The sequence below is a fragment of the Alternaria conjuncta genome, assembly GCF_024043145.1.
Source record: "Alternaria conjuncta strain BMP 0040 chromosome Unknown scaffold_11, whole genome shotgun sequence".
Lineage (NCBI taxonomy): Eukaryota > Fungi > Ascomycota > Dothideomycetes > Pleosporales > Pleosporaceae > Alternaria > Alternaria conjuncta.
In genome coordinates, this window is record NW_026250100.1 from 186876 (window position 1) to 214300 (window position 27425).

A 27425-nucleotide genomic window follows, 5' to 3' on the forward strand; every position below is an offset into this window, starting at 1 on the left:
GACTTCTCGGTGGTTTCCCACACTGCAGCTAGATAGGATTCGTTTTGACGTAAAAGACAAATGAGCCGTAAACGCCCTCTATACCAGATCCCACACGCACTTACTGCGCCTTCATAAACCTGACCATCATCGGCGGCGCACCCGCAGTGAAGTGATCCAGAATGCCCTCCCAGTAAGCATTCACATCCGTCCCCTCATCAAGCACGACATCAAACTCCGCCACGACCCTCCCAATCACACTTCTCAACTCCATCAACGACAGAGCCTTCCCAGCACAGCTATGCGAACCTGTTGAGAAAGGAATGAACGCCTGCCTGTTCAGTACCAACTCCGGCTTCGTAGTCCAGCGCTCAGGTATGAACTGATCAGGTGCAACAAAGTTTCTCGCGTCGCGCAACAGCGGGAAGATAGGGATATGTACTATCATGTTTCCTGGGATGAAGTGCCCGTTTATCTCCATACCTTGTGGCGGCGTGATGCGTTGGGAGCCGAAGAAGACGGAGGGCCACATGCGCATCGATTCTTGGATACAAGCTTCTAGCATTGGCATGGGCCGCTGGCAGTCGTAGGTGTTGATGTTGGAGAGGAACTCGGCGCGGACGGCGGCCGTGTAGTGTGGGTGTGTGGCGAGATGCATGAAGAGGAAGGTTAGGGCCGTGGACGTGGTCTCGCTGCCAGCGGAGATTATGAGGCGTGATTCGCCGTAGAGAAGTTCGCGACCTTCAGGTGTTTTGGGCGTGGAGGTGATGAGATGAGAGATTAGGTCCGGCTTCGCATCTCGGACCTAAAGGAGGTTGTTAGCAATGGCTTCGATCGAGATGTAGGGCAGGAATATGTACCTGCATGCGCGCTTTCATCTGGCTGACGCTCCAGTCTCGCCATTCCTTCATGGGTCCGGCAAATGAAGTAAGAACACCAACTGTGTTCATTAGCCACGGCATCAGATACATGTATCCCAAAGCCTGGACGCTGCCCATCATAGTAGCGAGAATACTCGCAGCGACGTCGCTTTGTTCGCCTTTGATGAAGCCCATGGGCTTGCCAAAGGCCAGCGCTGCCATGACGTCGTAGCTATAGTAGCTTGCATAGACAAGCAGCGGAATCGACCTCCCCTCTTCATTGCGCAATCTTTTGAGTAGTTGGTCTGTGAAGTTCTCGACTTGGGGGGCGTAGTCAGAAAGCGATGCCTTCATCGCATTGTCCCAGATCCTGCGGCGCTGGCGGTGGAACGCCTTGTCGCGATTGAGGTGCAACGACTTTTCCATGACGTCAAAGAACGGTCCTTTTGACGTCTGTGACTGAGCTCCGAGGATTGGTTGGATCGCAGCTGTATCGAAAATCGTGAGCTCACGTGGCCCTGACGGTGTTAGCACTGGATGTGGAAGGAAGTACACGGGTTGGACAGACCCGTCCTAACATAATCGCCGTATTGGCCTTGCAGCCGCTGAAGGACTCGATGGTAATGCAAGCTGCTGTCATATGTCTGCTTGACGGCCCACCATCTCGATAGTTTCGCAGCCCAAGGTCCAGGGTAGTCGTTGAGTGGATGAAAGAAGGCACGGTACGCTCCGATGTACAGCCATAGTGGAACCCAGAAGGAACTCGTCACCAGTGTCGCGGCGATGAATCCAGTGTAATATGATAGAACCCAGTATGCGGTAATCGCTAGGCCAAGGATCTGAAGGGTCAAATGGTCGACTTCCACTCGTCGCAAAATGAACTCGTGCAGGATGACCGCCGATAAAGGTGCGAGCACAAAAACAGCGGTAGGAACCGAGCCCATGGTTTCTTGTGGATGGCACCGGGATCTTGTTTGGGGTTGCTAAAGTTCAGTGTATAGAGTGCTAGGGCGCGGTGGCCGAGGGCTATTTCTCGGTTGCTGTCAAGTGAAGGCGACCGCCACATACCACAACCCCTTGAATAAGTGAGCCCTGGGAGTCAGTATCGCACCTTTGTGATTTCAGTGTGTGTTGTTTTTATCGGGAGTACAAAACGTGGAAGGTTTGCATGTGCGACGCGTTTGCTCGGAAGCCCAGAGTCACACGTGGAGACTGGTACGAGAACGCGATCGGCAGCCCCGGGTTATGAAGTGGGACATGGCCAGGTCTCTGTTCATCCTTCTTACCGTAGATTGCGACTGCAGCTGGTGCTCCGCAACAGGAATCTTGCCGCATAGTAATTAGTGTGCAAGGGTCAGCATTGGATTACTAGGTTTTGTTGCACACTATCGTACATAGCCGACTAGCGTCTCGGTGCGAACTCACGTCTAGTTAGTCTTCCAACGTGTCGATATCGTGGAGTTCTCTAGCGGACCAAAGCCGTTTAGTCGTCTGCGAAAGGAAGCATGTGGTGTAGCCTCAATTCTCCGAGCGCCGCATTATTGGATGCGGTTGCGCCGTAACGCGACGTGTGTGACTTTGATGCGCAGATCAGACTTGGTGCTGCTGAGTGGCGCTTATCCTGTTCAAAGACGGCCTGGAAAAATGTAAGCATGTACATAAGTGTCTGCTAGGCGAGGTGGCGGCAGGGCTACATTCGCTTAGAGCGCATAGGCTGAATGGGAGAACAGGACATGGTTCCTCATTCCATGATTTCATGGATATCTTATCTGGTATTCGATTCGAGCCTCCAACCGAGCAATTTCGGGAGATGCGCATATCCATGAGCGTTGCCGAGAATGCGCCAGCATCTTACGGTTTCACTGTTGAACGGCAAGGTTGTACGGAAAGGATCTTGCGTGTACCCCCGTCTTAAGATCGCTGGCACCTGGCAAGGTAACTCAGGCTGCGTGTAAGATAAGTTCGATGCATGTCCGGGAGAAAACCCAAGGTCCTAGCGATCACGCCTTCCCTTCAAAGTTCCGACTCCTTCTGTGAATCCAAGAAATTCTCCGGCTGTGATGACCGCAATTACGACCATGTCGGGCGTTCTGGATGCGCCACCTGGCGTTGAGGCAGACTTCAGTGGTGAACGGTCGGATCTTCAGAAGAGAATCGTCGTGGTATATGCAGTCATGACGATACTTTCCACCTTCGTGCTCGGATTGCGATTGTATACGCGCATATTCATCCGCCGTATGACCGGCTTGGACGATGCGCTGGTGGTACTCAGCTGGTGCGGCTGCGTCGCATGGATGGTCATCTGTTTCCGAAGTGAGTCTGCCCCTCTGCTTACTCTGAGTACGCAACTGACCTCGAATGTAGCGTTCCAGTATGGCTTCGGTCAACACATGTGGAATGTGACTATACAGCAAATGTTGGGCTATACGAAGATGCTCGTCGGTATCATGGTGGTGTATGTCTGGACTCCAGCTCTAGCTAAACTCTCGTTATTAGCTCTGTACTACCGACTCAATCCAGATCAGAAAGTCCAAGCAGCCATCTACGCATTGGCAGTCCTGGTCACTGGATACTCCGTGGCCATCACCATAGTCGCCGCCGGACCCTGCAATCCGCGGACCCATACAGACCAGAAGTGCCTTACAGACCTCAACCTGTTTATGGCCTGTATAAACATAATCACAGACTTCTTGATCCTGTGCCTGCCGATACCGATGTTGCGCGCCCTGCAACTACCTGTTAAACAAAAGATATTACTGGGCTTCGTGTTCGCTCTGGGATCTGGGTAAGTTGCCTCGGGTAATGCGCCATCTGGCGTTCTGTGCTGACAGTCTTCGTAGTGTCGTCGTCATATCAACCGTCCGCATCATCTACGTCTACAGTATGATTAGCGATCCCGACGCAACTTACAACGTGGCCAAGGCATGCATCTTCTCCACGGTCGAGCTCAACGGCGGAGTCATTTGCGCATGCGTTGCGCTATTGAAGCCTTTCATACAGAAGTACATGCCCTGGATACTGGCCCTTTCGAGTGGAAGCGGAAGCGGAGATGGATCCAGGATTCGCAAGTTGAAGATGTTTGTGAAACGGAGCGGGGAGAAGAGTTATGAACTACAAAGTGCAGACGCAGATACAGATGCGACTAAGCATGCTGATGATAGGCCGGATCATCGTATTGCCGTCACCAAGTCATACAGCGTTCAAGGCTCGAAGACTGGGAAAAGTGATGGTGACAGCATGGAAGACCTTTTCGCGCCTAATGCGGGCTGGAATGGTGGTCGGTAGCCGTCGCCCGTAGAATCGAATCGGTCGGGAATGTGATCGCGAGGACGTGTAAGGAGATTGAAGGGATTGCTTCGAACGGGAGTTCCTGATGATCACGCCGTCGCGGGCTTGGCACAAGCCCGATGGAAGGGACCACCCGTAGAAGGACCAGTACCTAGATAGCTGCAATACGACACCGGTGTTCAATCTTGGTTTTGAAGGTAGCTGAGGGTATCTAAAATGCGCATTGAAAGAAGTGGATATCGATAACGGCGTCGCTCTAACCCATCTGCATCTTCTCATCGTCCTGACGTGGCTCGCTCGAAGAAATGGAAAGCCCCTCCATAGCAACCTTAGCCATATACTCATCCACCATCAACTTGATATTACGATATTGAGTGCTGTTTGGGCCGAATGTCGCGAGCGCATTGCGGAGGGAGGATTGGAGCTAGCCTGAGTTAATCGTGCATCCACGCTCCATTGCCGATAACCTTGGAAGTCCTGACACGATGGAGAGAGTGCGATAACATACCGACAGAAGCAAGTCGTCGGGTTGAGTAGGCATGGTACCTGGTGGGTGTAGTCGACGCTGCTTTTGCGCAACAGCCGATGCTTGTGGTTGTGTAGAGTCTTATGCGGGATGTCGCGGTCTGCTGGAGAGAAGGCGTGCGCTCGGAAGGCGGTCGTAGTACTGTAGGAGATAGTCTAGGTGAGCAAACCTTGAGGGTGTGATGAGGAATAGGAGGATTTGGCGTAAGCGAGTGACTAAAGATTGTTGGGAGCTGAGATTCATTCGTAGGCTCAGAGCAAAAGAGAAAAGAAGATCTCGCAGTCTATTACGTTCAAAGCATTCTATGCGCCTGGTGATATTTGTTCGCGCTCCGCACCTGCTGTGCATACTAGCCAGCGCGGGCCACAAGCAGGCAGCCAACCCCAGCTTCTGGCATTAGCAAAAAAGAGAAGCCCACATCATGGATATAGGCAAAAAGATTGGGCATATAGAAGTGCTGACAAGAGTGGGATTCGAACCCACGCCCGTGAAGACTGCGGAGGATGTTTAGAACGACCTAAACGCAGCGCCTTAGACCACTAAATTGATGTTAGTACTGCGATTCCCAAGGAGTGGAAGTAACGTACCTCGGCCATCTTGCCATTTAATAACTTCATGGAGGATGGAACATTCTGTGCAATTATATACGTGGCAATCATTATGGTGGAGCTGCACTAAGAATAGGCGACGCACAGGCGAAGCCTTTGTTCGCAAGGTTGAGATACCCCACTCTAGACTGCAAACTAAGCGAGTAGATTCTATATGCAAATTCATAAAAACAGAATATTCATCGATATAATTATAGGCTTCTAATCGGCACCCTTAACGCATTGTGGACTAAGGTTGTTCGAGCGGGGCAATGATCAAAGTGCGGCTTCTGCGCCCTGCTTATTCATCTAGACTAGGTTGAGACTACCCGTAGACGTTGCCGCATTCTCCAAATTTAAACCCTTTGTCTCATTCCAATCACACAAGAGCTAATTTCGAGAATTTCCACGTATACAGTTCTATGTTCTGAATAGTTTTAACGCTAGACTTGGGTTTGTTCTGAGAGTTTATTATTTGATCGAGAGTTACAGAAAGAGCTTAGAGACTGCAAAGCGATATCTTACTGCGTGGATTACCTTCATTCCGAGCATGATGTGCCTTCTTTCAATCTCAATCCTGATCTATTTTTCTTCAATCCAGCTGCAACATCTTATGCCTCTTATTTGTTGTAGCAGCTGCAATGTGCTGCTTTTAATTGTTCTATTTCTGGTTGCCATTTATGCTTCGTCTCTTTCTCCTTCTCTTTCTCATACTGGTAAGCATACTTTTAGAGGTTCCTCAAGCTTTGGATACTGCAAGCATCCGAACACTTCTCGATGATCGGAACATTCCCACATCACAGGCGCCTGGAGTTAGGATGCAGCGTACGCTCTGAGTGCTATTGAACAGACGTAGCTACGTAGCAGCGCTTATCCGTTGATGCTCGTAGTATGAAGCGGCGTCGGTCCGATGACGATGATGGCACGACAAGAACAGACTTAGAGGATAGGCGCTCGGGATTGAAAGGTGTGCTGTATGTGCGCATGCCTTTTCGAGGAGATGCATAGTTGATGTAGACCCTGGAACGAAAGCGGTGAGGGCTGTGGTGGGGAGGTCTGGCGCGTCCAGTCGCGTTGTCGCGTTCATCGCGCGCTCGAAAAGTTCATACCAGTGCCTCTCAAGCCTCGCCGCACAGCAGGCCTCGACCACCCACCACTACCATCCCAATCCGAGTCAGCATGGGGGGGAAGCGGAAGAGCACCGACGATCCGAAGCAAAGAAGTATCGCATCTTTCTTCGCGAAGCGCCCGCGCAATGAGGCCTCGCACGACACCAATGACGACCCAAAACCGGTAGTAGCGTCCAGCTTCGTGCAGACGGCGCATGCAGAAACCCGAGCATTTCCCGTGGCTACGAGCCCCCTGAGCGATACCGAGACATCTGGCGTGGCTACAGTCAAGTCCGAAGAGGAAGAGGAAGAGAAGGATGAATATGAGCATGAAGTCAGCACCAAGGGGGCGGCGGTACAGCCATTCAAAGAACGGTGCACGTGGGTCTGCCCTTACAAGGCAAGCAAGCAGTGTAGCCACTCGCCAGGGTACTTCCCAACCCTTAGGGGGGTCTCACAACATGTCAGATTAGCGCATCCAGATATTGGGCTAGTAACGCCCTACGAGGTCGACCCCACCGCGGATGGCACACGGAAGATACCATGTCACAAGGGTTGTGGCGAAATGTTTGTCACTCACCAGAAAGCAGTGCAACATGCGAAGGTAAGTTGTGGCTGTGAGAAATGCATGTGAGACATATACTGACTTCATATCTTCACCTCTGTAGTTGCCAGAATGCACTGCAACCCCAGGGAAGAGTTTTCCTTGCCCCTGGAAAACGCACATCGGATGCGACAAGGAGTTCGACTCATCTACAGGCTTAGCAAACCACTCGCGTCGCCACGCAAAAGATACTCGCAGCCCGTACCAATGTAAAAACGATGAATGCGGTATATTTCATGCCGACCTCTACGACCTAGCTATGCACGAGGAACGATGCAAGAAAGGCCCACTATCTAATCGCGAAACCTCATACCGCTTCTCGTTAACCGCTGACGCTGCCAATGGCGCCCCTCCAAGTGTCATCATCATCAACCGATCTTCCAAGGCTCCGCCGCAGTGCTGGAAAGACGGTACAACCTCAATCAAAGAAGGGCTCCCGCAGCTTGGAAGAAAGTACCTTGCACACTATGCCTCGTGGCGGAGTAGCTATTCTGGTGGATCTGCAGTACTGCACAGTTGCTACGAGGCTGTTACGCGATACATTCCAGCGCCTGCGTTTGACAACAGCTTTCTCGGAGAGACACCCAGGCAAAAGGTCTTGCTCCACAGGGCCTTTAGGTTCACACAAGCTATCGTCCACGACATTGAAGCGGCCAATCAAGCTGGGATTAAGCCTACTATAATCTCAGTCGGCGCCGATGGTTGGTTCTGTAGCCAGAAAGCTATTCTTCCGTGGCTACAAGCTACTAGATTGAGCTTCGACTTTGTCGTACGACTCAGCTGCCTGCCTTTAGGCATAAGCGCCCAGCACGCCGATCTTCACTACAAAGTATGGTGGATTTTGTACGACGTGAAGCATATTCGCATAGCTCTTGAGTCTGGGCCTGGTCAAGATCAAAATGAGAAAGCTGACGAGCTGATTGCGGCCTGGAAGATGCTACAGGATAGCAAAGACACCTCCTTCGGTAGGAAGTACGGCCGAAATTACGTTGATCCGGACCTCAAATTCCCGCTCATCGAATGAGCCCGCCACGCCACGCCACGCCACTCCTCATGTTCATTGCCATCTATCTGCTTCTTTTCCGCGACATACTGCCATTTAGATCCCACATACTGTGGCTACATCCTCTCTATTTCCTACACTTCTGTCCTGTATCATGTATCGATTTCCTGTGGCTACTGCATTCTTTTATATAGCGACCAGATTCGGAGCATCTCGTTACTTTATTCCTGTAACATAGTATGAGATTGAGGCCGGAAAGGGAGGCGAGATAGTGACTTTACTCCCAACCAAGCCCCAGCTTTATTCGTAGCTCATCAATCCCAGTTCAGGTTATTGATGACTCTCCGTATGTGTTGCGCTCCCAGGGCCTCGCAGCCCGCCGAGCTATCGCATTCAGGTCTCCCGGCATGCAACTGCCTCATCTCATCGCTCCAGGAATGGTTGCCGTTATGCCAAGTCTCTTGCCTCGCTTCGCTCTCCTTCACCAAGTCCAACAGTGGTCGTAGGTTGCTCCCTCCGCCATAGATCTCCGTCTTGAGCGCAGTCTTGACTAATCTCCTCCAATCCTTTGCCTCAATCTCAATGTTGAACCCCATCGGGCAGTCAAGGGTACCGGTATGCAGATGTTGCAAAGCCTGGCTGTTGTCGCCGATACGAAATGGTTTCTTTTGATCAGTCACTTCCATGCGCGCGGCTTCGCGATCGACCTCATTCAGCACCTTGTTGAAGCGTTCCACTACCGCTTTCATCACAGACACTATCGACTGTACATTCTGGATAGCGGAATATGATTCTTTTGGACATTGCTTGCAATGTATTAGATCCGAGAGCGCTGACATTGCTTTCCGTAAGGGTATGATAACTTGGGGAAAGTGAAAGGTGACAACAGCTTGCAACTCGGTGAGAGTTAGCCATGTCGTTGTAAGACACGTGCACTGCCCTGAATCTGATTGATCGGGAACTGGGTCGGGAAGACTAGTTGGCTGGATGTCCGGTGGCAGGTCAGGCTGGAAATTCCACAGTGCTGGATCCAGGGGCGGGTCCAGATTGTACCTGCAACCTTAGCATTGGTCGAGACACATCAAGATAGCTTGACATACATGTTATCAGACCCAGGTGCCGTCCCAGACGGATCTTGAAAGGTAAAATCATAATGCTGTGGCGTCACGATTCCGCATCCTGCCGATCCATCTGATGATTGCACGTCTTGCAGAAGTGAGGGAGAAGTCAGATTGTCCAGATCTAACAAATTTGGAACACCGGAGAAGTCGTTCCAGACGTTGCTAAAGTCGTCTTGCACTACCGCGGGTGATTCCGTCATCTCGTCCGGTTCGTCCTCTCTCATCCTTTTTCTGGGTCTACCCATCTGCTTTTGCGGCGAATAAACACAATCGATCTTTTCTCTCTCGCAGCGAACACATCTTGGACTGTGGCCAGAGCATTTCAACTTTCGTGTCCCTGGGCATAGTTGAGCGTCGCGCGGGGCAGATGGAAGCCTAGCTTGAGGTACTCACGGCACTCATCACAAGCCGCATGCAGTTTTGCCGCTGGTTGCTTATGCTGCTGCACCATTGTATAGTGTTGTGTCACGGGGATGCTGAGACCAGAGAAGCAACAACGGTGAAAGTGGAGATGTCGAACCCAGTACCAGAATGGTGTTGCGGTTCAGCGTGAGATCGCGGATCGTAGTCCGGGGACGCCTAAATCTGCCAGCTTTGTATGCACATCCCCAAGAAGGATGGCTGCGCAGATTAGCCCCACCTTGATGACGGATAACGTGTTGAATTATCGAACATCGACACCTGGGGTTCGGGGTCCTTGGTTTCCACGCGTGTTGGGTAAGCTGTTAGATGGTTTCCTATTTCAACCTGCAACACAGCTATCCGCGGCCGCATAGGGCCGATTTGATTGTGTGTAACCTTGGAAAATTCGCGGTGACAGGCGGGTCACATGTGAGTTGTCACTGGTAGAACCAAACACAATAAAACCCGTCAACTCTGAAGGAAAAGCAGGTGCGAGCGCTAGCCAGAGAAGTGAGGCTACGTGTGACAGGATTCACGCCGAGCCGCTCTCATTGTCCAATGCGATGCTGTGCTGGGCTTTTTGCAGCAGGTCGGAGGCTGAGTACGGCTCCGAATATCGATGGGACGACTGTGCGAGCCACCCTGCGACCCAGCGCGCTGGATGTGGCAGACAACCTTACTGTTTCACACATTCTACACCGCTCTTGACGTGGTATCTTGGACTTTTCCCAGAGCCTACGCGCAATCGCGCAACTGCGCAGAAAATGTTAGTGAAGGCACTAATATCGCCAATCAATCTGAGAACAGAGGCGCATACCGCGCGCATCTGCCAATGTACGATTGATGGAAAGGGCGCAGCTGCTCCGCCTTCTTTTTCCATCTCGCCCGTCTTGGGTTGGCTCTTCGTAAGCACCTCCACCGGTTGGAACACAGAGTGCAGCTGACTGGGGTACCCCATGTCCGATGGCGCGCGCCCTATTGTAGAGGCGCACAAAAGCTGATGCCTGATTGCTAGTGGTCGCGACTCTGGAGGACGGTACTGTTACCATGGTCGCGAGGTTTGACGAGTTTTTTCAGTGGGTAGACACGAGACCCAAAGTTCTCCAGACGTCAGGAACAGACGCGATTGTACCTGGGATGCCATGGATAGGCCGCGCAACAGCATCCAAGGGTGTAATCGTGCGCGCTCTGTCGCGAACGTGATGCCAGGTTAGCCGCATCGGGCCCTAGGGCTGATGGAAGATGGCACCGGTGGGACAAGTCATTGGTTGGGAGCCACCGACACTGCTGCACCTTTTGTGAGTCACAGAAATCGGCCCTTCCTGCCGCCGCGCTCGCTTCGGGTCACTTTTAATCCCCCACTTCCCTCGCTGCCTGAATTTCTCCTTCCTACTCACCTCATCATACTACACCACGCAACAATACACAAGACAGTCACGAACAATGGCTGCCTTTTAACTTCCCGCGCATCTCGCCGTCCGCTAACCGCCGACTTACTAATACCCACCATCCCCACTTCCACTCCAACCTCAGAGTCTTCCTTCCCGGAACCTCTGAACTCAAGTCTCGCCTCGCGCAACTTCAGTTCGCCGTCTCCCCTCCCGTTCGACTTCACGTCGACCATCACGGCTTCTCAACAGTCATCATGGCTTTCTTCACCAGCTCCCCACGCCTCCCGGCAACCACAACATACGAGTCAACAAGCATTCGCCCATCCGCAGTCGGACTTCGTGCTCTACGATCAACCACAGGTCTCCCAGCGGCCTCTGCGAGCACCGAGCGCGCCTCAGCCTGGGCATACGTTTAACAACGGCCAGCACTTCTACGCAAATTCTGCCCCGTCATCTACTACAGAATTCCAACAGCCACGGTTACGCCAACGTCCTCCGGTTCCACTGTTCCCCAGCTCTAGCAACAACATTCCTCAACTGCACAACGTCCCAAACATGGCAGGTACGACGCACGCTTTCCCCGCTCTCGATCGCGAGCTCACGTTCCCCGCAGACTTGAACAGCAACAACTCCTTCGACTCGGGCGCAAGCCTGATGTCCAACTTCAACAACGGAGGCTTTTCTATGGACCAGGTGTCCGCATTCACGGCGATCAACGATCCTTCCGTTGCCGCCGGGTCTACGCGCACCGTGTCCCCCAAGGACATCTTCAATGATGGCTTTGGGTCTGCACCCCCTTCTACGGCGTTCACAAACTTAACTTCCCCTGATATTGGTGATTCCCCCTTCATCAACGATAGCTTCGAGTGCTCCCCGATGTTCAACGGCGAGCCTGTTATCTCCGACACGAGCGACTGGTTCTCCCTGTTTCCCGAACAGGAGACCAAGATTCCTGATACTGTCTATGCACCTGCTGTCTCCATGCCCATGGACCGCACTATCAGCAGCCAGTCTATGGAGCGATCTGGTTCTTCAAGCACCGGTTCCCCCCTCGTTTTGGACAACTACTCTCGACGCAAGTCATCTGTCACCAACTCACCTGCAACAAACGGCATCAGCAAGTCTCGTCGGCGCAAGGGTCCTCTGCCCAGCATCACCGTCGACCCTAGCGATAAGATCGCTCTGAAGCGCGCACGCAATACCCTTGCTGCTCGTGAGTCGCGACAACGGAAGTTTGACCACGTCAGCACCCTCGAGGCTCGCAACTCTGAGCTCGAAGCTGAGGTCGAAAAGTGGAAGAGCATTGCTATGGCTCATGGATACAGCGGACAATGAATGTCCTCGTCTCTCTCATATGGTTCCCGGTGGTCGTAAGGAGCTGGTGAAGAAACCAGCCTTGCCTTTCGGCAAAAGTTTTCCTATCCGTGTTGTTTCCCGCGGTATTTCCTTTCGCTTCTGTCGCCTCCCCGTCACTGGATGGGTGGTGTTTTCGCGCTTCTGTCCTTATGTTTCATCGCCGGTGTGCAGTCTCCCCCTTGTGGTTTTCGATTGACTCCGCCTGGTGCAGGTGGTAATGTGGTGTTGTTCGTTTCTGATGCACTCATAGTTGCGGAGAGCTTTCGTGCTGAAGTCTCCGGGATAGTCTCCTTATATATACATTTACACGATTCACGAATGACTCTTTGCCGCAGTGACTCTTGTGATGTTGTATGACTCAGCCTTGGCCAACTCAGACTGTGGCAATAGTGACTGTTGCCTATGACTCCCACTAACGCATGCAGATTAGAGTTGTACTCAAAATCGGTTACCAGTGCTGTGATTCTGACTATTTGAAGTCGTGCATAAAGCCTTAGCCTCAGTCGCCCACAAACTCAACCACTTGGTATCCGCCCTTTTCCCGAATGCTAGCTGCTTGCATGCTAGTTTCCATATCGCATGACCATCCCCGGCTTTGTAGCCACGTCAAGACTGCCTAGATCCACAGCGGATCTACGTCAACATCCTCAACTTCACCACCTCCAGCCTTGCCTGCAGCCCCGCCTTCTTTGTGTGCTTCTTTGCGCAGCTCGACAACGCTACCCACTGGCTTGCGTCCCGTAACGAGCATCGAGATGTGGTAGAGTAGGTCGTCAGGGCCTAAGACTTTGAGGTTCTTGCCCTCTACGGCCTTGTCGTCTGCTGGTAGGAGCTCGTCGTTGTACAGCACGAAGTCGCCTAAGACGTGGCTACCTGCCTCGTCATCCTCGTCCCCTTGATCTTTCGGACCCCAAACCTCAAGGTCCAGCTGGGTGAGCAGGTTGGGTAGATTCTTCAGAATCATGCTTGAGTCCTGCTTGCTGTTGAACGTGTCCTTCGTCAAGAGAGTTATGTGACGAATCCATGGGCTAGGTTGACCCCGGCGCTTCACACGCCCAACCTCCTGAGCCCTGATTGATTCGTTCGGCGGGGGTTCGTATTCGATAGTAGTACGGCACAGTGTCTGCATATTCAAACCCGAGCAAGACACCAGATAGGAGCAGATGAGTACCGCTACTAAGTGAGGGTCGTTGTTGAAGTCATTCAAGATTTTATCTTGCTCGGTCTGACTCAGATCCGTGCGGAGTTGGAACGCGGAGAATTTAAGGAGCAGTAGGACCTGTAGCCACGTATTAGCCTCTGTCTACCACACAGTTGCAACGAACAAAGCTTACCTGTTGGAGCCATTCGGCCTGAGCCGGATTGCTCACCCAAATCAAGACCTTTTCCTGCCTAAGTACCACAATTTCGGCGAGGATTCCCAAAAGCTTCCTCAGTTTAGGCGCTCCCTGGCAATGCCAATGAAGAATCTGCTGGACGTCTGATTCGATGTCTGTGTGCTTGTCGACCGGAATTTGCTGATCAATGGGCACACGCAGGCGCTTTTGGCCTGAGCGCATATCTTTGAGTATGGTGAGAGCCGTCATCTTTTTCTTGCGCTTAGCGGCCAACTTTGCGGCTTTGTAGCTGTCGTCAAGGAGGTATTTGAACCCAAGCCACGAGCTCAGTAGGCATAGCTTTCTGTAAGTCGTGGTGTTCCACTCCACGTTCTTCTTCGAAGCTGTCTTTGCGAAGAGCGTCTCTGAGGTCTTCGCTACCGCTGCATCGTAAAATGCTCGTTCGGCTGCATTGAACTCACAGTCGTACACCAAACGCTGCACAGCGGGAAGAGCGGCTCGCAGGGGTACACCGTTGATCTCGGAGGAATGAGTGCGGCGGAGCATAATCTTCCTTAGGACTTGTGACATCTTGGATCCCTGCTCAGCCATTGTAGGCGATACTATGGGGTTGAAGATGTACTTTACCATGGCCTCCTGACAGTACTTGAGAGGGGCACGCCGATCATCATCCGCCACAGTGTAGGGGTTGAACTTTATTAGAATTGAGTCGAGCGGGCAAGTGCCACCCATAGCGAAGACTGGGCTGGCTGGTTTGGCGAAGTCAGCATCGACGAAGCCGAGGGAGCGGAGGTAGTTCTCGTCTTGTAGAGCTGGGTTCTGGAGGAACTCCATCAACCCACAATACTCTTTTAGACCGTTGAACGTAGGGGTACCTGTTAGTATGTGTCTATACGTGGCGCCAAGATGGTTGATAGCCCATCCAATCTCGTCCGATTGAAGGCGAATTTGGTGACCCTCGTCGAGTATAATCCTGTGGATCATACCATACATCTGATGGGGGCAATTGACATCAATGCTCTTGTAGGAAACGCCTTCCGACGTCAGTTCTGCAGCGGCCTCTTTCTTGCTGATCCTTCGCTCTTTCGCGCGCTTGTCAACCAGCCAGTTCCATTGTACCTTTGGGCCGTGGCGAACAGCCCAGGTAGAGTAGCTGGTCAGGATGATGGTATCCGCATTGCACTCCTCACCGTTGAAAATGTCGTGGCTACGGGTGAGCCTGGCGGCCTTGCCTTTACCTTTGAGGTAGTAGACGTTGGGGTTCGCCGACTTCTTGGAAGGGCCGTAGTACACAAGGATTCTGAAGCGCTCTGTGAACTTGCAGATTTCCTCGAGCCACTGGGCAATCAGGTTTTGCGGCATAATGATTAGCGTTGGGCGCGCTTCGGGTACCTCCTCGCCATCTGCAAGCTTCTTCCGGCGTTCGTTCGAGCGGAATAGTAAGAGCCCGAGTGTTTCGAGGGTCTTTCCAAGGCCGCAATCTTCTGCGCATAGACCTCCATTTACACAGCCTTCTTCGAAGTCGACCATAGCGTTGATGCCGGTGGGTTGGTGAGCATCTAGGAAAATGTGCTTCATGAAACCTTCCATTCTTGGCTTCTCAGGGTTTGGGATACCCAGCCTGTCGCAGGCTTCCTCGTGATTCTGCCGTTGATACGCTGGGTTGTCTGTCCACTTCGTCTGTTCTCGGTAGGCTTGAATTTCCTCGGCAGTAATGGTCCTCAGCTTCGTCAGAGGTGGACCTCCGATTTCTGTGTTGTCGTTCCCTTCATTCAGCTCTTGATTGAGAGTGCTGAGTGTCGTCCCATTGATCGATTCTATCATGTCGTGAGAGTACTAAGCACAGTTAGTTAGAGATGGGTGATGATAATTTTCGTGGCTACAGCTTACCTGAAGTGCCTGTACGGCCTCTGATGCTTCAGCTTCCTGGACCTCGTTGCCTCCAAGAATGAGGACCATGTTGTGCAGGTCGACGCTATGTTGCTCTTTGCTCTCCACAAGCGACAGATTGTATCTCCAAAGGCGGCACTTGAGGTCTATTTCTGTAGCCTCAAGGCTTACAGCTTCCTCTACCATAATGGTGTACAGTTCTTGTCGGTTTTCGGCTGTTGGGGCTTCGGGTACACCTTCGGGGGCGGGCACCTCCTGCGGCCCAACTTCTTCGTGCTCTTCTTTGAGGACGATGTCCTCGGTTTCTAGCGAGAACCTCACCACCACATCGTCCTGCGCTGCATGGTTTTGCGCATCCTCGAAAGACATTCCTTTCGTGGCTACAAGAGCCTTGCGCCGCTGCTTGTGGGTACTTAGATCGAAACGTCGGTTTATCTCTTGCCAGAAGCCGTCTAAGCTGTAGCCACAGAATGACTCAACGACAGTTGTGGTGGTGGCGTTGGATGGCAGATCGGAAGGCTGACCTTTGGTCCACTTAACGACAGCCATACCAAGCTGTGGATCAGGCTGCTCAGCGTCGGGCTCAGCGTCGGGCTCAGCGTCGGACTCAGCGTCGGACTGATCTGATTGAGGTTTGGCGGATCGTGCGGCGCTTGTCTTTGACTTCTTCTTCTGCGATTTAGTGGTGGTCTTGGATCCTCTGGCGCGCTCTCGCTTCGCAAACAAAACATAATGGTATGCTGTTTGGGTCAACGTCTTGTTCTCCAAGCGCGAGCCGTAGAAACACCCGTCACGATCGACCTTGTTTTCTTTAACAAGCCAGTGTGTCAGCCAGGCATGCCAATCAATCTCATCCTCGTACTCGGGGAAATGTGAATCCTTGTCAAACCTCCTGCAGAGGTAGGGGTACGAAGTCAGTATATGTCTCACATGCACTTCGTACAGTCAGAACTTACCTGCGACCGTTTTTCTCTCCTTCTCTGATCCAGGCATACAGATTGTCGAAGTCGGCGACTTTCTTTCCGGGCCTGAAGAGGTCGGTGTTGATAAACTTGCTAACAAAGATATCCCAATACGGCTTAACAAACGATGACTGCCGCCACTCCTCAAATGCTGCCTCCGTGTCAAAGCAACCGAAAGAGGCGATGACCTTGTTCTTGTCCTCGTATGGTCTGCGCTTACGCTGTCGCTTCTTAGAAGAGGAGGAGCCGCCTCTCGCCATTCTAGCTAGTCCTGGCTGTGAGCTTGCAGGAGATGCCCAGGTGTGCGGTGGCTACTTGTGAGGAAGCACTGCTCGATGTGCGCGAAGTTGCCCAGGTGTGCGGTGGCTACTTGTGAGGAAGCACTGCTCGATGTGCGCGAAGTTGCCCAGGTGTGCGGTGGCTACCTGTGTGAGGAAGGTGTCGTTGAACGGTAGTCAGCTACCTGTGAGGAAGGTGTCGTTGAAGAGTAGTCACTGCTCGCGCGAAGATTTGCGGTGGCTGCCTGCGGTAAAAGCGGTCTGTGCCCTGCAAACGGGGCAGTGTTTGCACCACAACACTGCGATGACGTAGCCGTGTAGAGCTTCGAGCCAGCTTCACCGTGAGTTAACCTTTCCCGGGCGGTGGCCGCCGATTTATCACGCTCTGTCACCATATGAAACGTCTCACGTTATTCAAGAAAACCTTGGAAGTACTGAACACTGTGGGGCCTACTTTGATTTCAGGCCACCTGATTTGGATGTTTACATATTGATGTAGGCTCTAGGGTGTTCAGAATTGTCCTTCAATGCTCAGCTTCGGTTAGCCTGTGTCATGGCGTTGGAGAATTACTTGAGTATCGCCGGCTTCGGGAACTGTGACTTGCATGTCTTTCGGAAGACCCTTACGGATCTGGGTTGCTCGCAGATCTCTCAGAATTCGGCGAGCATCGCCATTCTTTTCACGGAACTCCTTTAGTTTCTTAATCTTGTAGTCTAGCTAATAGGCGAATCTAAGCTATAACGTTAATAGGCATAGGTTTTGGTATGTCGTGGTGCTCTAGGTGACAACGGATCCGCTCTTGCGAAAGAGAACAGACGAACTATCCGCATACGCTGCGTCGTAGTGTTGACGTTCCTGAGGGCTATACTCGCATTCGAACACCATGCGTTGGACGCTTGGCAGATCTTTGTCGAGTCTTCTTCCGTTCAGTGTGGATGCGTAGCTTCTCCGGACTATGAGACCCTTGAAAACATTGATGATGCGAGCGCCTTGTTCCGTGCTGGTGATACCCTTACGCTTCTTGGGGAAGGCCCAAACATTGAGAGCCTCCTGGCTGAACTTGAGAATAGCTATTGGATCGGTGGCTGTGATGTCCGTGATCTCGGAGAGTGGCGGGCCTGCGGGCATGTCTGGATCGTCGTCATGGTCGATCTCTGAGTCTCTGGGATTGCGATCGGATAGTAAGTTGCTGAGTTCCTTGAGTTGATGGGTGTACTGTGGTAGGTTAGCAAAGGCGAAGTCAAAGGTGAGAGAAGCTGCAGTTAAACCTACTCTGATAGCTTGCTCGGCATGTCTCCCTTCCTGCCCTCTCTCACCTATGTTCAGAGTGATGTGCTTGACCGGAACGTCTTGGAGGCTTTTGGACTCAGACTTCATCAAGTGATAATTCCACAGCCTAACTGTCATATCGAACTTGTTAGCGTGTTTACTCAAAGCCTCTGATACCATCTCCATCCGACGCCCAACCTAACTACTAATCCGCCGGTACAATGCTTGTATATGGCTGAGCGGACGGGAAAAGTCTGATAGCAGAGAAGCTGAATGATGGTGTACCTATACACGTTAACCTGGGGAAAAACTGAACAGGTCTGCAGCCTACATCAATATAGAAACCTACGCCTGCGCCTTCGTGTGTACTCCAGGCGTATACATAGTCCTTGTTGATATGAGCGTATCAACGGGAATATTAGCGAGTACCTCCAGGGTGCTTTCTGGCGTGACGTACGAAACATAAAAGATGGTTGTATTCGTCAACGTATCTTGAAACTGGGAGGCTTTCGACGAGATATCGAAAAGCCTCGTCGTTTGATCTATGCAAGAGCAGTACCAGCTACCGCTTTCCTTTGACCACAGCAGCAGAGTCGCGTCAGCCCGCTTCTATTATCATCGTGGATAGAAGCTCATCACATCCCCCAAAGGAATGGCAAGCTGGGACAGCAAGCATCCATGATGGCTTGCCAATCGTCGGAAGGGCAATTCTTGCGCATCACGTCGCCAGGACCGCGTTGCCATCTACCAACGTATCAGCTGTACTACACCGCTGCTCAAACTGCACAACAAGACAGCTCCCATCACTGGGAATAAACAAAAGTATGTCCCAGGACAATCTACATCAGCGCCTTGCCTTCCATCGAGCTTTCAAGTTTACTATGGCCATCACAGGCGACATACAGGCGATATACAGGCAGCGAATGAGGCCGGCATCAAGCCTGTGTTGATCTCCGTGGGTCTGGATGGCTGGGCCTGCGACGTGAGGATGCTGTTGCCGTAGCTACAGACCTCAGCACTCCAGTTCGAGTTAGTAATCCACCTCCAAAAGCTTCAGTACGGCATGACGAATCGCTTCTCCGAGGTACATGGTGACATTTACTGGTGGACATACCAAACTTAATCAATTCTGGAGGCCCTGGAGAGAAGCTCTGGCCGTGACGAGAAGGCCGACGAGCTTATAGCAGCGTGGAAGCTCCTCCAATCCGGAAAGGACGTCTACTTCAGCGTGACATGCGGCCGAAACTTCGTCAACACAGCCTCGCGATTTCCGACTATCGATTAGGGAAGCCATCTACGCCATCGCGTACCCGATTTCCTACTATCTATATGCTCACGTCTGCTCCTATGCGGTGTCTTCCTTACCCAGGTAGCCCGTTGTCGGTGACAGCTTCTTAGCCGCGTCACAAAGCCACAGAATCAAACAGCATCGCGCGTTCATTTTGACGCAATCAATTGTTAACGACATTGAAGCTGCGAACCAGCCTTATGTACGCATGACTTGGCAGCGAAAGCGGATACGCGAATACCCGTGTGGGATGCTGGCCGGCCGCCGCCCCACATGCAAAAAAAGAAACACCATCAAAACTTCAGCAAAAAAAAACTCTAAAAACATACAACAGCGGGGAAAATTCGCATAAGTAACGTACATACATACATAGCTAGAGTTGCGCTTAGATATAAAGTAGCTTATTTCTTAGTATAATTATTCTTTATTAACGCCTCTACTAAGTACGTAGCCTTTTTTAAGATCTTTTTACGTATTTTATAGTTAGTAACTACTTTCTTAAACTTAAGTTTCTCTATATAGAGGTAGTAAATATAGTACTCTAGTAGTTATTTTATTTATAATACTTTATATCTTATTTATAATTCTTAGGTAGAACTTAAATATAGTTTTAAAGTAATAATAATATTTACACATTATAAATTAAGTCTAGTAAATATTAGAAATTATATAGCTACTAGAATATATAGGTAAAAAGTCTACTTAAACTAGCTATATTAATTCTTTTTATCTATAAAGTTTTTAATAATTACTTTCTTAGCTATATTACTTAATACTAAGTAATATAAAGTAATATTAATATAAGAGTAGGCCTTTTATAGAATATTATACGTAGCTATAGTAGTAAATATATTTTATACTATAATAATAATCTTCTTTAAGTAATCTACTACTATACTAGAGAATAATTTTAGATTCTTTTATTAGCGCGCTTAAATATCTTATAAATAAGCTCTATTTATAGTAAGAATAGTTTTAATTAGACTATAAAGAGTCTTTATCTTAGAGTTATTACTATATATATTTTAGACCTTTTTACGTAGAGAATTATTATCTAGAGGTATAGTAAGGTAATTAATTCTATTAAGCTTTATATTTATATTAATCTATATTAAGTATTAATATTAGAAACTTATATTCTAGATAGTTAGATAATATTATATAACCTAACCTAGCGCAAGTATAAGTAGATCTAGAGAATTATTACCTAAAAGGTAATAATTTATCTATTCTTACTAGATAATATACTATTACTTTACTATCTCTTACATTCTATATTAATTAGTAGTTACTTATTTAATATTTAAATTATTTACTTTATAATACGCTTATATTATATAATATCTACTTATAATACTTATAGTAATAGTTATATACTAATAAATATTAATAATAACACAAAACTATTTAATGTAGTAGTATTAGCTATAGATTTATTAGTACTAACTTTTATTAAGAAAAAAGTATATAAGCTAATACTTTTTATATCTAAGATAGATAATAATATTAGTAATAGCTTAATCTTACTACTATTACTATAGAATTATATTCTTACTTCTAATAAAACTTAGAATATTCTAAAAGAGGCTATTCTAGACTAGAAGCTATAATGCCTTTATACCTAGAGAACTCTTTAACTAAAGCGTATTAAGCTAGCTAAGTTATAGAATCTTTACGCTAGAGTTACTATAAGTAATCTAACTATTCTTAAAAAGAATATAAAAGCGCTATTTATAACTTACTTAAAAAATACTCTCTTTACTAGAAGTCTTCTAAGACCTAAACTTTTATAGTTATTTTTAAAGACTAACTAAGTATAATATAATTACTAGAAGTAGAATTATAAGTTATACTTTCTTTATATACTATAAAGCTTTATAATAGAGATATAAAGAGTAGACTTTAGTACTATATATATCTTTAAGCTATTAAAAACTTTATAGCATATCTATTAAGTATTAGAGAAGTACTAGAACTCTACCTAGACACTATTATAAGTAGACCTTAAGTATATTATATTAAACTTGCTTAGTTCTTTATAAGAGCGTAAATAATATACTTATAATTACCTTAAGTGCACTATATAGCGTAGTAATTAGAATTCTATAAACTTTTTAGATTATATAAGGCTATTATAGAAGAAACTTAGATTAAACTAAATACTAGATATATAAGTACTAAAGTATACTATAGTCTTATAAAATAATATTAAAAAGAGCTTACTCTTACTCTTTATAAACTAACATTCTATACTTTTATAAGTAGAAAAATATACTAACTTTATTTTCTAATAAAAGTTCTATATTATAGAAAATAAGCTATAACTATCTAAGAAGAATAAGCTTTAACTTACCTAAGATTAATCTAATATTTAGAGTACTAGTAGACCTTTAAAAAACGCTAAGCGTGCTAGATTAGCTTAGAATAAGTTAAAGAGAGGTAGTTTAGGTAATAATAACGTATTTAAAAAGTAAATTATATACTATAAATATAGTAAAGTTAGTTATTATAAGAATAAATATCTAAAGGCTAATAAGTCTAATACTATAAGTAAGTCTACTAATAAGTCTAAGTTAGAAAAAGACTAGAGGTAGAAGAATTAATCTTCTACCTTACTACTTATATCTTTTTAAATAAGAAGAATAAGAATATAAAAACACTATATAAGACCTTATAGCTTACTTTATTCTAACTCTTAATAGTAAAGTTTACTCTTAAGATATCTAAGTCTAAAGAAGTAATAATTAATAGTAGTTTATAACTAAATCTTATCTCTACTATATTAGTAAAGAAGTAAGAATTAGTTATTAATTCTTTATCTAATCTTCTTATAGAAGAGGTTAATAGTAGAAAGCTTACTATCTATAAAATAACTAAAGTAAATATTACTATTACTAATTTATAGAGCTGCGTAAAGATATAGCGTATTTTATTTATAGTATCTAACCTAAATAGATATACTATATATTTAGAATTACTATAGATTAATTACTATAACTCTAGGTTAAACTACGCTTTATAGTATATACTCTTTAGAGATAATAAAGCTAAAGAGATTAGCTCTTTTTAAAAGATTATAGTAGAAAATATCTAATTATTTAAAAAGAGTATACGTAATTTTAGTATAAACGTATATATCTATCTAGTAGGCGTAGTAGGTTAGAATAACCTATCTTTAGCTTAAATAAGTAATATACCTTTACTATATATAGAGTTTATTAATATTTATTCTAAGAAGAACTTAGTAATTATTACTAAGTATAGCCTATAAGACCTAGCTCTAAACTTAGAACTTAGAATAAATCTACTATATATACTATTATATAATTTTTCTTAAACTAAGTTAGAGCTTCTTAGAAAGTACTTAGAAGAGTATATAGTATAAGAGTAGATAAGATACTTAAAGTTACTAGCTAGCGCACCTATTCTCTTTATTAAGAAGAAGAATAGCTTTATAAAGCTATATATTAACTATTATAGCTTAAATAAGATTATAATTAAGAATAGATACTTACTACCTTTAATTATAGAGTTTTTAGACTACTTAGTATAAGCTAAGTACTATACTAAGCTAAATATATAAGAGGCTTACTATAGAATTTATATCTAGAAAGAAGATAAGTAGAAAACTATATTTTGCACTTAATATAGTTATTTTAAGTATACTATAATACCTTTTAGCTTTATAAATGCACTTACCTAGTTTTAGATATATATTAACTAGACTCTTATTAGTCTAATTAATATATTATATATTATTTATCTAGATAATATTCTTATCTTCTTAAATACTCTTAAAGAATATAAAGTATATATTAAGAAAGTTTTATAGAAACTATATAAGGCTAAGCTTTATTTAAAGCTTAGTAAGTATAAGTAGTATACTTAATACACTAAGTACCTTAGTTATATTATTATACCTAATAGAATTAAGATTAACTAAAACTACGTTAAGACTATCTAGAATTAGCCTAAGCTATATATAGTTTATAATATTTAGATATTTATTAGCTTTATAAACTACTATTACTAATTTATTACTAGTTTTTTTAAATTAGCTCTACTATTAACTATTTTAACCTAGAAAAGTCTAGGTATAGCTAGAAGTAGCTACGCTATATAAAAGAAGAAAAGCTAGTCTCTAGATATTAGTAAAGCTACTAGAAAGGCTTTCTATAAGCTTAAGAACTCTTTCTTAAAAAAACTAATCTTAGCTTACTTTAAAAGAGATTATAAGATAAAGGTTAAAGTTAATATATCTAGAGGTATAATATTAGGTATTCTAAGCTAATATATTATAGAATTACCTAAGCTAGATAACTAGTATCTAGTTAACTTCTATTTACGTAAGCTTATTATAGTAGAGTATAATTATAATATATATAACTAAGAACTATTAGCTATTATTAAAAGTTTAGAATATTAGTAATATTACCTTAAGAGTATCTATTTTAAGATCTTTACTAATTATATAAATCTTAAGTAGTTTATAGAAACTAAGGCTCTTAACTATTATTAAGTTTAGTCTTACCTAGTACTTACGTAATATAATTTTAACTTAATTTATTATTCTAGAAGCACTAATCTAGTAAATAGCCTATTACGCTACTTTAATTATATAGCTAAGTTATAAAAGCTAGTCTAGAAGTATAATAAAGCCTTTATATAGCCTATAAGAGATATTATTCTTAATAAGAGTAAGAAGGCCTTTTTAGCTATAGCTACGCTAATAAGGTCTAGTTCTAGATTAGAACTACTAAATAAATTAAGTAAAGCGCTTAATAAGTTTAAGTAAGTTAATTAGACTAAACTAAGAGAGTAAGAGTCTATAGAAGATTAGAATACCTCTAATAAGGCTAGTAAATTCTTCTTAGAAGAATTAGACTTAGATATAGAATAGATAGACCTATTAGAATCTATTATAAGTTATAGTTACCTCTAGAAGCTTACTAATATAGAAAGTAAGTTAAAGGCACTTATAGAGTACTATAACAATCTACTAGTAGAATATTTTAGAGTAAGATATATATTAGAAAAGCTCTAATATTAATATACTTAGAAGAGTATAAGAAAGAACGTTACTAAGTATTATTATAATTACTTAGCCTACTATAAGATAACGCTAGCTTACTATAAACTATATAGTCTACTAAAACTTCTACCTTTTCTAGATTAACTTTAGAAGAAAGCTACTATAGATTTTATTATAGAGCTTCTCTCTAGTACTATATAAGGCTAAGTTTATAACATAATACTAGTTATTATATATAGACTTACTAAGATAGCCTATTATATTCTAGTAAGAGGTAATTAGAATAGCTTAGACTTTACCTAGGCCTAAATACGTAAGGTTATCTACCTATATAGTGTTCTAAAGTAAGTTATCTTAGATAGAGGCCTACTAATAAATATAAAGTATTAGAATACTTTTTAACACTATTTAAACTCTAGAAAAGTTCTTATATTTATATTCTACTTCTAGATAGATAGTTAAACTAAGTAGTAGAACTAAATACTAGAATAGTATCTATAGTATTACTATACACTAAAATAGAATAACTAGGCTTTATAAATATTTATTAGAGAATTTACGTATAATAATAGTATTTATATAACTACTAGTATAACTCTCTTTTAAGCCTATTATAGTATAGATCTAAGAGAAGTAGACTAGCCTAGTATAGTCTAGAGTAATAAAGAAAGCTTTATAGAGCTCTCTACTACTATAAAAGTACTTAGCTTATAAGCTAAGTATAAGAAAAAAATTATTATAGCTAATGCTTATTAGAAAGTATATACTAATAAGAAGAGAATATCTCTTCTATTTAAGGTAGAGAATTAAGTTTTAATCTCTAATTAGTATATATATTCTACTAGGCTAAAAAAGAAGCTAGATTAGAAGTATATAGGCTCTAGGCGTATAATAGCCTAAATTAGCCTATCTATATTTAAGATTAATATACCTAAACTAAAAGTAGTCTATCTAGTTTTTTATATATTACTTCTAGAACTATATAAGCTAACTAGATAATTATTGCATCTACTAATATAGAGTATTAATACTATACGCAGATTTAGTAATAATATATATAATATTAACTAAATCTTAGATTAAAAGCGTAATAAGAATAATTAGTAGAAGTATTTTATTAAATAGTAAGGCTACTCTAATAAAAAGAACTCTTAGAAGCTAAAACTAGAGATTAGTGTAGAGGCGCTATAGAAGTTTTAGAATAATAAGAGTATATAGCTCTAATATTAGTCTAAAAAGAAAAAATCTAAGTAGAGCTATAGATAGCCTTCTAAAAAGAAAAGAAATAAGTTAAGATAATACTTAGAGAATAAAACTAAGTATACCTTTACTAGTTTTTTTCTAATTTAGGTTTTTTAATATAGTGTTTAATAGTACTATAGCCTAATAGCTTATCTTAGCTATTCTTATAATAATTATATACTACCTATTATAGATTATTATAACCTATTTTATATTATAAAGCTTTACTTCTATTAGTTTTCTATAGATTTTAGACTTTAAGACAAAATATTACATTTCTATAAGTTACTTAGAAGATAGATTTTGTAAGACTTTAGTAATTCTTACTAAGCTAAGTATACGCTAGAGAATAAGCTATTAAAGCTTATTATAGGTTAGAATAACCTAAGATAAGCTAAGAGTTCTAAATATTATACTTAAAGGCTACTTTTCTACTAGATTTACTACTAAATACCTAAACTAGTACTTAATACTCTAAAATTAAGCTATATACTACTAGAATAACCTAGAATAGCTTATTATAGAGTATTCTACTTATTCTTAGTATTATTATAAATTACGTTAGCTACTTTAATTGTCTTAGTAAAGATACTCTTCTAACCTTAGATAGTATTAACTCTACTATTTTTAAAAGTATAGATTTTAATAGCTTTATCTAATATAATCTTCTTAAGCTAAACCTTCTTAGAATTAATAACTATATACTATTATAGGTTAGAATAGCCTATAATAGCCTAGTATAGAGAAGACTTATTTTCTTAGAACTATCTTCTATTATATTATTAAAGGTACGCTTTTACTTAGCTACGTAAACTTAATTAGAAGCTAAAACTAACTTCTTAAAGTAACTAGAAGTAGAGAGGTAAACTAAAGACATAGTAGACTAATAATAATAAGTTTTACTATTATAAAGAAAGAGCTTCTTTATATAGAGATAATATTACTTATTAGAAGTTAGAATAGTCTATAATAGCCTAGAATAGCTACTTACTTCTTAATAATCTTCTTAAAGGTTATAGCTATCTTTAGAAGTTTATTAGTAAAGCTCTAAATCTCTTAAGTAGTATAATTATAAATAGATTTAATCTACTAAGCTAGAGCTAGAACCTTAGTGCTATTAGTATTAGTAGAAGGTATAATCTAGGCGCTCTAATTATTAACTTAATAGAGTAAGTTATAGTTATAGATAGTAATAGTGCCTTAATTAATCTTCTATAGAAGATTACTAATAGTGTAATTAAAGTAACTATTACTTAATTCTACTTAAGAGAACTATATAATAGATTAGTATAGGTTATAATAGCCTATTATAGAGTATTATAACTTACTATATAGTAATCTTAGTTAAGAATCTAGCACCTAAAGTACTTAAACTAATAGTAGGTCTTACTATTTATAACGTAAAACTAGCTGCTTAGAAAACTAATATACTTAGTATATTCTAGAATCTTATTCTTATCTAGTAGGTAGATAAAGTAATAGCTAACTTTTCTAAAGTACTTAACGCTGCTAGTAGAGAAGAACATAATATAGTAGTAATAAGAGTTTATAGCCTACTTACTATATTCTATAAAAGTATTTAAAATATTAGTAGAGTTTATAGTAGACTATTCTAGGCTATAATAGCTTTAAATAGGTCTTCTAGAAGCTAAATAAAGTAGAGTTATTAAGAGTAAGCGCAAATATAAGCAGAATAAATAGTGTAATATAGATAGTTATCTACTAGTATTATATTAGCTTAGTTATATCTTAGTAACCTATAATATTTTATAATAGCCTATAATAGGCTATTATAGGCTATCTAGGCTGCTAGCAGAAAATATTAAGATTAGAAGTACTTACCTAATTATTATTAGTTAGTGTAGAAGTAATAGTTAAGAAATCTAAAAGATCTTAATAT

General features: G+C 43.7%; 6 protein-coding genes and 1 non-coding gene across 7 annotated transcripts; 3 read left to right on the plus strand and 4 right to left on the minus strand.

The window, feature by feature from the left end:
• Positions 1 to 100: 100 nt before the first annotated feature.
• Positions 101 to 1783, minus strand: J4E85_007621 (uncharacterized protein; the record flags this gene model as incomplete). Its single annotated transcript, XM_051471853.1, has 3 exons — positions 101 to 784; positions 840 to 1357; positions 1408 to 1783. 3 exons carry the CDS (start codon positions 1781 to 1783, stop codon positions 101 to 103), a joined length of 1578 nt encoding a protein of 525 aa, XP_051324050.1.
• A 1134-nt stretch (positions 1784 to 2917) lies between these two features.
• On the plus strand, positions 2918 to 4124 carry J4E85_007622 (uncharacterized protein; the record flags this gene model as incomplete). Its single annotated transcript, XM_051471854.1, has 2 exons — positions 2918 to 3624; positions 3680 to 4124. 2 exons carry the CDS (start codon positions 2918 to 2920, stop codon positions 4122 to 4124), a joined length of 1152 nt encoding a protein of 383 aa, XP_051324051.1.
• A 984-nt stretch (positions 4125 to 5108) lies between these two features.
• Positions 5109 to 5208, minus strand: J4E85_007623. Its single transcript has one exon. It is a non-coding gene; the product is annotated as a tRNA-Leu (tRNA).
• A 1211-nt stretch (positions 5209 to 6419) lies between these two features.
• J4E85_007624 (uncharacterized protein) lies at positions 6420 to 7977 on the plus strand (the record flags this gene model as incomplete). The annotated part of the gene is made up of 2 exons (XM_051471855.1): positions 6420 to 6953; positions 7018 to 7977. 2 exons carry the CDS (start codon positions 6420 to 6422, stop codon positions 7975 to 7977), a joined length of 1494 nt encoding a protein of 497 aa, XP_051324052.1.
• Positions 7978 to 11425: 3448 nt separating this feature from the next.
• J4E85_007625 (uncharacterized protein) lies at positions 11426 to 12205 on the plus strand (the record flags this gene model as incomplete). Its single annotated transcript, XM_051471856.1, has 1 exon — positions 11426 to 12205. One exon carries the CDS (start codon positions 11426 to 11428, stop codon positions 12203 to 12205), a length of 780 nt encoding a protein of 259 aa, XP_051324053.1.
• Positions 12206 to 12842: 637 nt separating this feature from the next.
• Positions 12843 to 16675, minus strand: J4E85_007626 (uncharacterized protein; the record flags this gene model as incomplete). Its single annotated transcript, XM_051471857.1, has 4 exons — positions 12843 to 13505; positions 13561 to 15399; positions 15454 to 16345; positions 16410 to 16675. The coding sequence occupies 4 exons, from the start codon at positions 16673 to 16675 to the stop codon at positions 12843 to 12845; spliced, it is 3660 nt and encodes a 1219-aa protein (XP_051324054.1).
• A 559-nt stretch (positions 16676 to 17234) lies between these two features.
• Positions 17235 to 17986, minus strand: J4E85_007627 (uncharacterized protein; the record flags this gene model as incomplete). Its single annotated transcript, XM_051471858.1, has 3 exons — positions 17235 to 17407; positions 17516 to 17856; positions 17967 to 17986. The coding sequence occupies 3 exons, from the start codon at positions 17984 to 17986 to the stop codon at positions 17235 to 17237; spliced, it is 534 nt and encodes a 177-aa protein (XP_051324055.1).
• Positions 17987 to 27425: the final 9439 nt, after the last annotated feature.